Below are 8881 nucleotides of genomic sequence, written 5' to 3' on the forward strand. Positions count from 1 at the left end.
TCAAGTGCACTGGAATGTTTATCCTATGCAGCTTAGTCCATAAGCTTTCTTTCCTCTGAAATACAAGACATTATTCTTTCTCATTTCGCAGAGGACAAAAGTACTAATTGCTTATGGCCCTATTAAATTAAGATCAGATAGGGACCAGTTAATGGTTGTGTTCTTTTGCCAGCTTCACGTCTGAGAATCTGCAGTATGATTTTTATAGCAAGTTAAAGGCTTACTTCAGAAGATACTGAAAGGAAAATTCTTCATGACAAAAATGAAAGCAGTTCATTACCTCATTTGCCTTAACACAGACATGAAGAAGCATGTTGTCCAGAAACACAGTTCTGAAGAAAGCTGGAGGAAAAAAAAGCAAAATAAAACACTGCCTTTGTCATACTTTTTGTACCTTATTTAGTCAACTTCATATATTTATTTTCTCTCATCTAATCTTTACTGGCCACAGAAAAATGAATTTTCTTAAACTTGCATCACAACTTAAGTTATGACAATTGTAACTTTAGTAGTAGTATAATTTAGTTTTCATTTCTATTTTCATTTCATTTCTAACAATCCAAATAATCTGACTTACCAAAGATATCCTGTTTCCATATTCTTTTGAAGACAATGAGCTGGCTTGAAACAATAAGCAGTGTCTTTCTTCTGAACAAGAACATATCGTCTATATGTGTGTGTATGCCATCCGTACGTCTCCTTTCTAATTCTCATCACCTAAGCTAATTCAATCCTTTTACTTTAAAACTTGTCTCACAGACTGGGATTCCCAATCTCTTACTCACCAGTGTATGAGACACTTCCAATTCTGCACCTCTCACACCTTCTCAAATATTTTTTGGACAAAAGGGAAAGTACTGCCCTGGGAATGTTAGTGCCACACACTGGATTACCTCAAATTCTGTGTATACTTTTAGAGAAACCAGAAACCCAGCCTCAACTATGCCTGCCCAGGAGGAAGCACTAAAGCTAAAAAGTGAGCTCTTGAATTCTGCTAACTCCTTTTGTTGATTCACCTGCCACTGGTTGTGGTTAAAATTGAATGTGAGAAGTACAGAGAAGAAATGGTTCTATGCAGAAAGCAAATCAGGTCTTGTGCAAACTTTGTTAATTTGGACTTACCTTAGGTAACTGTACACCGGTCCTTTCATTTTGAATCTCAGACTCACCATCTAACTTTGTCATGGAGGAAAAACTCAAGTGAAGAGGATCCAAGTAGTTCATTTTGACTAGTTTAACACCACCATAACATCCAGAGGTCTCCAGAGGCATGGAGGGAATTTGGTCCTTACAGAAAACTTTGTAGTCTAGTTCTGTATGCACTGTATGCATAGGAGCAAGTAATCCAACATACATTGTAAAAGAAGGCAATGAGGAGATGGGAGACTCTTGATAGGAAAAGGGCTGAAGACTTTACTTAAACGTGAGAATATTATCCACAAAATGTATATCTACTGTAACAGCATAAACTTCAGTGTAGGCTAATTTGGCCTACTTCTTGAGAAAAAAAAAATGCAGTGAACGTTGCTTTTAGAAAGTATTTAGAAAGCTTTTGTGTGTTTTTCTGTGCTCCTTAGCATCCCTTGGTAGCTGTGAATTGAAGTGTGATCACAGATTTAAATTGGTTGTGATTTCTCAGTGGGTTGTTACCAGAATAAGAGTTATATGCCTTATATGGATGTATATTATTGTTGACATTCAAATGACCCTCAATCAACATTCAAATGACCCTCCATTACCGTTTTTGAAAGATGAAGACACCTCCAGTTACAGTTACATCTACTTCTGCAAACATGCCCTGAACAAACCTTTGATGACATTTGTACATTCTTTTCCCCTTGCTCTTAGAGTAACAGTTAGTCACATATTATGTATACATACGTAACAGACATTTCAAGGTGGATTTTGAATACATTCATAGCTCATAAACGTATCTTTGAAGCAAGCTATTGTAACTTGAAAATATCTAACTGGAAATACATATTAGCTTTACAGTTTATTAAACACTGAGGTTTGCTACTGGTTTCTGAATTTAAAAATTGCTTCAGTATGTCTAAAGAGTTTAAGGGAAACCTGAGATAAAGTTGCTGGCAAAGTTTTCACCAGATATAAATGCTGCCAATGCTTTAGTAAAAGATAAAATGTTTTTTTTTTTACCTTCTTATTCCTTCTTTATATTAGTTTTTAATAATTTTTTAAAGGAAACTAAATGGAAAACTGTTATGTAAAATAATGTAACAGTAACTTTAGACAAGCCCATTTGCATCTTTTTTTCAGTCAAAGCAAAATGAAACTAAACAGTATTAAAGTGATTTTTTTATATACAAACACATAGGCTAAACACAAAATGCTGAGAATACAGCATACTGAAACAAGCATAATATCTGTAGTCTTCAAATTATCTGTTAGGAAAATATATGAACAAGAAATGTGAAATACAAGTGAATGATCAATAAGTGCCAGCTTCAATAGTGCAACATTTTATTAATGACAGAAATATCTGGTTTTAACACTGTTCGTGTTACAAAAAATGCAGTGATAGTAATAATGGCAGCAAAGGGGGATTTGGCACTGAATATATAAAATAGCAAAAGCACATCTCAGTGGTCTTCTAAATGGATCAAAAAAAGCTTATTAGTGGAAAATAAAAAAAGAATTCCTTTCAGTTATTTAAACTGGCCAATCAAAAAACAGAATAAAAATTTGTTTGTGTAAAATAGTGCAATACAATTTACACAAGGTTATCTTAGGAATGTTACCTTTTTTCAAGTCAACTGATGTAAATGTAAACACAAATATGCTAAGATACATTTAGCAACTGCACACGTGTGCATTTGTTTTTATTCAATTCAACTGCACGGCATATAAATGTTTAGTACTAAAAGGTGCACTTTTAAAACTAGCTTTATTTGTGGCTTGCTTACATACTTGTAGCCTAATTTATGCTCTTCTCTCCCCCCAGCCCCAAATTAGACCTACAATGGTAGTGTTCCTAAAAACACATTTGTGTGGAATGTCTAAGTTCCTTATTTAAAAAAAATCAACAATTGAAAATGTAATATAGTACAGTGATGCTTTTCTTACTATTACGCTTTACACGAAGTTTTCATGTTCTGCTTTCCATATGTATATTTCAGGATGTACATCAAACTTGAAGGCAATATAAGCTATGTCTGTGATGGGAGAAAAAAATGTGGGGCATATTAAAACACACTAGCTATTTTAAAACAGTAGTTTATGTCTGTCTTTTTTAAAATAAAAAAAAAATCCTTAATTCTCCTGAAGTTTTACATACAAAGAATAAATGAAATACGAGCTTATTTTCTTAAAATTTAATACTGGAAATTGGTGCAAGATAAAAATCTATGATGTGGTTGACTTGTTTTTAAACAGGAACCTGAGTAAGGGCATATAGCATTATGACTAGAAGAATAAAATTCCATAATAATTTAAGTAGCTGAACAGGTTTTTAATGTTCTACCACAAAACAGCAAGGCAACAGATGATAATGGCCTCGTATTCAATGAATTATCATGAACACCCACTGCAAACCTGAATATTTTCTGCAAAAATAAAACATCAGATTATGCACAATAATAAAAAGCATCAGAAATAGATGCACCTGGTTTTTTTTTTTTTCCTTTTTTAAACCACAAATATCAGAATTCAGCATTTATGTCACAGTCCTTGAACAGTTGCTCTGAGATGACTACATTAAGCACACTACTGCACTAAGTAGACACCCCACAACAGGCTGGCACTGCAACAGTAACATAGTTTTCATATAGGCACAGACTTTTTCTCATTCATGTTTAAAAACAACATGAAATAAACAACTGAAGACAATATTAGGATTCATCCCATGTTTCCTTATTAGCAAAAAGTTCTTGCCACTTTGGTAATTGAAGTCACTGAATATTTTTAAAAATTGCAGGTACCTCAAGGAAAACAAGAGTTCCAGATTCAGCAAGGCAGCATTATATCAGGATATTTTATACCAAATAAGGCATAAAGAACTTTGCATCAGGGTATACAATACTCAATCTTTGAATAAAGTTTCATATTCTGTGTGGCGAAAGTGCATAGGAGTGGGATTCCACTAGAGTAGAAAGAATCCTCTCACAGTATTAAGGCCTTTCAATTTTATGTGAACTGTATCAGGCTAAAGTCAGCACAGTGGAAAAAAAAATAGGCTATCATCATACTGGACACCACTGAAGTTTTCTTAGCATGTCTTATCTTCTCCTACTTGTCGTTCATCATCTTCATCAGCTTCCTCAATAACCTGAATTTCATCTGCTTGAGGTAAAGATGAGATCTCAGTCAGCAGTTTAGCTCCTTCAGCTTTATTTTTTTCTTCCTCTTCAATCACTTTCTTCCATATTTTGTGATTTTCGCTGAGATGGTGTATTAGCTGGCAAAATATTCGTCTACCTTTTTTTCTTTGCGCTTCTGTAAAATTATAAGCATATTTGATTGTTTAAGATTCAAAGTAATTGTATTTTGCACATACAAAACCAATGGCACATTGTAAGAGAGATGTAAATTTGAGCAAAACACATGGATGCTTGTTCAGAATATTTAGTGACATGGCAAAGGAAAACAATGAGTTTCTGTTTCAAATTGCAAGTCTGCTGGTGTTAACAAAAATTTTATTAAAAGAGTAAAATTTATGAAGCAGCATAATGGGAAAAATCTACAATATTTGTACTACACAGTTTCAACCATCATTGCTATGTCTGAATCTATTAAATGACAACCATATGCACCAACTGAAATACAGAAACTTACTTAAAATAAGATCATCTTCCATTTCTTCATCATCGCTCTCTAGCTGTGCTCCATCATCATCATCAGTACTTTCTGCATCCTCCTCCTCTTCATCAATCCATTGCCCTGGAAGCAACCCAGCTGCATTATAGGAATTACAAAGGGGGCCAACTATGTGAGTGATGAAAGATTCTTGCAGTTTTGCAAGCTGTGGAGAAGAACGATCCATGAAGGGGCTTATAGGTAATCCAAGACTTGCTTCTTCATCACCCTGAAAAATAAATGAAAAAAATATCAGAACTTCTCACAAAATTAACTTTACAATTTTATTTTAAAGATTACTTTTAAGGAATCAAGTAACCATCACATGGATTGTATCTTTTTACTGGAGGCAATAATAGCATAGACTAAGTGAATGAAAACGTAATTAGGCCAGTTTAAAACAAGGACACATTACGGCTCGGACTTGCATAGCCCATAATCCTCCCTTCAGCTTTGCTGCGAGATACCCCTGTGCATGCATGGAGACCTAGTTCTACTGGAGCTGCTATTCCCCTGCCTTTACAGGACGGCTTCAGGGTAGGCAAAGATTTGACTTCAATTGCTGAGCTGATGAACAGAGAAAATAGGAAAGTAATCAGCTAGAGTAAGGCATTCTGGTAAATGGCTTCCCCCAAAAGTCCTAGAAGAATGACATGAACTATAATACCCAGAAAAAAGTGGTTTGCTTTTGTGTTTCTTCCCATTTTACAAATAGCAGAAGAAAAAATTGAATAGTTGCCTGTACACAACTCGAGTTGTAATCACTCGTGTCAGCACTTCTGTGGACCCAACAGTTTTACAAAAAAGTTTTTGCTAAAGGAGCACCTTAGAATACTAAGGTCTTACAGCAATTGTAAGCACTTCAGATTAGTGCTACTGCTTAAATTTCCCAAGTGATTTTGTTGTTTACCTTTATCTTCCTAGTTTGAAAAAATATTTTTCAGTCCTTGGTTGTTGCCTTAAATAGTTAACACCTCAGAAACTCGACTACACAAAAATAAGAGAGTAGAAATGTAGAATATATTTTGGGGGGCTTACAGAAGTTGTAAAAATAGGCAACAAATTTTCAGTCTTTTTTGCAGTTAATCTTGATAGAATTATTTATCAAAGATCCACTGTAAAAATCTTATTTACATTTTAATACTGTTAGTTTTTAATGTCTATTTTTAATATTTAATTTTGAAAGTTTTGAAGTATCTTCTGTCTTTGGACTAAGAATTAGCTGAATATACATTTCCAGTCTTGTGGATTCTATACCTATTATTTGACCTGGAAACATACCAGTGAACTTAACTTCCCAAAAGTGGAAGAAGTTATTTTGGTTTATCAGCATCATCCTAAGAAAAGAAAAAAAAAAAAAAAAAAGAAAATAAACTAACATCTGAAAAATGGACAACACTGGCAGGGAGCTTGTTTTCAAGCTTCTAATATAATTGATAGGAAGTAAAAGACCTGAAGATTTAACACAAGGAATAATGTTTAATTAAGTTATACATTTGGTAATGCAAAGAATTGATCATCTGTCATTAAAAAGAGTAAATTACACTCTCCATACCCACCTGTTCATAAAATTCATTAACAATGCCTTCTGTCCATTTCAGATGCAGCTCTCTAACTTTTGCTGGGCCATTAATATCTGCCAGTTTGATGCATATTTGACAGGCCAGCAGGCGATCATTTTCATTGCTCCATTCTATACCATGACTGTTGATATCATTGACCTGGATTGAGCACACAGATTTTTAAAAATTAAGTTAAAACTATTAATCAATTTTTTTTTTTCCCCAGGCTTTGTACATCAGATGCTTGCATTAATTTTTCTACATAGTTTTTTGTCTTATATAGTAAAAAAAAGTTGTTTACTATCTCTCAGAAGATGGAAATGTGAGATATGATCGAGGTCTCCTGTGGGTCCTTATGTCACATCTGCTAGGCTTATTAGGCAATATACAAAACAATCTATAATTGGTTTGTACAAAGGAAATACTCTATTTGCATTTTTTTAGTAACTTAAATTTAAATAATATAAAACTTCAAATGCAAGTTATTAATACTAACAACTACTGAGTACCAACACTAACATCGGTATATCATGACTAGCTCAGTGCAGGCACTAAAATGTAACAAACCTTGGCATTAAATTCTGCAAGGAAATCAAAATGCTTCTTGAGATCTGTGGCAAGGATTGCTTCAATCACTAAAAAACGAAAACGCTTGAATTCCACATGATCAAGATTTGATAAAAAGTTGTATTCTGGTCGTGATAAGAAAAGATTCCAGGCAGAAGCTGCATGGTGATTTTCTAAGACAGATCTGTCATTGTAGAGAACAGCCTACAAACATACACACAAAAAAAGAAAAATAAAAAAAAGCGAGAATCATAAATGACAGAGTAAAGATTTAAAATTTTAATCATATATTCTGAAGCTCAAGGGCTACTCAGAAACAAATCTTAATTAAAAAAAAAAAAAGAAAGAAAACAACTCTTGGAAATGATGTTTTGCCTTCTAGTTTTGAGGGTTAAAGTGAAACAAAAATGGTAGATGAGAAAAAACAAACCCACCCAAACAACTAGCAAAGTTTTTTCTTCCCTTAAAAGTCCTTAACAATGTCTTAATGACATCTGCATTCATACTGTAGGCACACATACACAAACCACTTAAAATGTAGACCTTGCACTCTTGGTAGTAGGTGTGGAGCACACATACTGACGTAAAAAAAAAAAACAAAAGAACCCAAACCAAACACCAGATTTAAGTATACACTTCTAGTTCCTCTTAATTCCAGTATTGTTTAAAAAAACCCACAAAACACACCACACAAAAAGAACTCCAAAGCATATAAGAACTGTGGTTAATGTGAAATGATGTGGACTATCACTAGTTTTCAATGTACTATGTTTAATGTTGATGAATATATTTTAACTGCAAATGAGTTAACTAAAATATTAAAACAGCCGTAGACTTTACTCACAACTCCCGTGTTTATACAAAACATCCTAGAAAATAATTAATTGAATATAGATTAAATAAGACTTGAAAAAAAATTATTTGGAAAACTGCAAAAATAATCTTTATGTTTTGAGGAAAGGAAGAGATCATTAACAAAATGAATGTGTATATTTTTGAAAACTAGAGATGGATGTCTTTGTTGTTTGTTTCTATTCTTCCTTGTATACTGTTTTCAGTAGAAATACATAACTGCCTACATCCTAACCATTTTTTAGCAATAAGGAATTTTTGAAAACTGATTGGAAAGTTCACTTTTAAAGTCTCCATGTCTTGACAAGTTCTACTGGTTTCTGATTTACTATTATTATTGTTGTTGTTATTAAAGTTTCTTGTCTCTAACTTATTGAGAGACCTAAATAGCCATCATAAATATTCTTCCCCAGATATTATTCCTCTCTTTAGATAAAAATATTTCACCATGCAGGTCAGGCATCGTTTCTTCACTGCTTTTCCTTCCAATTTTTCCCTGCCCTACCTGATTTTTTCCTATCTGCTATTTTGTTTAGCTTTACTCTCCTTTACCTCTTTTGTCTTAGCTTTTTAGACCCTGAAGAGCATAACATCTCCTTTCTTTCTACTCTCTGTTCTAACAACGAAGTTGAATATGGGGGATAAAAGCAAGGATGCCTTGCTGATTTCTTCTTATTTTACTCACCCTCCCTTAAAGTTAATGGCTATTTACCATAAAGGACTAATTTGAAATATAGAGATTAGGTGATACAGTTAATTTGACTATTAGAGGAACCTGCATTTTTACGGTAATTGCAGACAGCACTATGATATCAGAGGACTCCCAAAATGTAAGATATCCATCAAATAGCTGCTTAGACAGTTCTAGGGCCAGCTTTCTATGAAATAATCTTTTACTCTAACCTGCACTGATTTATGTTATTATTTTCAATTTTGTAAATTGAAAATTTCAATTTACATGGCTTTCATACACAAGCAATATGTAAAAAACACATCAACAGGGAAAAAAAAAAAGTATTATACAACTTAAGTACAAATTAATTTCCTCATTTCCAGAACTGGGCAAATGATCCTAAACAGGCTACAGC

At 33.4% G+C, this 8881-nt stretch overlaps 1 protein-coding gene across 1 annotated transcript in view; it reads right to left on the bottom strand.

The window, feature by feature from the left end:
* Positions 1-3613: 3613 nt before the first annotated feature.
* The window catches only part of PDE3B (phosphodiesterase 3B, cGMP-inhibited), a gene marked incomplete at its 5' end in the record, with an annotated part of 24340 nt that continues 19072 nt past the window's right edge, over positions 3614-8881 (bottom strand). Inside the window, 5 exons of the mRNA XM_009697989.1 lie at positions 3614-4452; positions 4792-5041; positions 6372-6533; positions 6942-7145; positions 7485-7519. Of these exons, the coding sequence (XP_009696291.1) occupies positions 4226-4452; positions 4792-5041; positions 6372-6533; positions 6942-7145; positions 7485-7519 (878 nt within the window). The remainder of the gene's footprint in view (positions 4453-4791; positions 5042-6371; positions 6534-6941; positions 7146-7484; positions 7520-8881) is intronic.

This window comes from Cariama cristata, unplaced genomic scaffold (genome assembly GCF_000690535.1).
Source record: "Cariama cristata isolate BGI_N322 unplaced genomic scaffold, ASM69053v1 scaffold34313, whole genome shotgun sequence".
NCBI classification, from domain to species: Eukaryota; Metazoa; Chordata; class Aves; order Cariamiformes; family Cariamidae; genus Cariama; species Cariama cristata.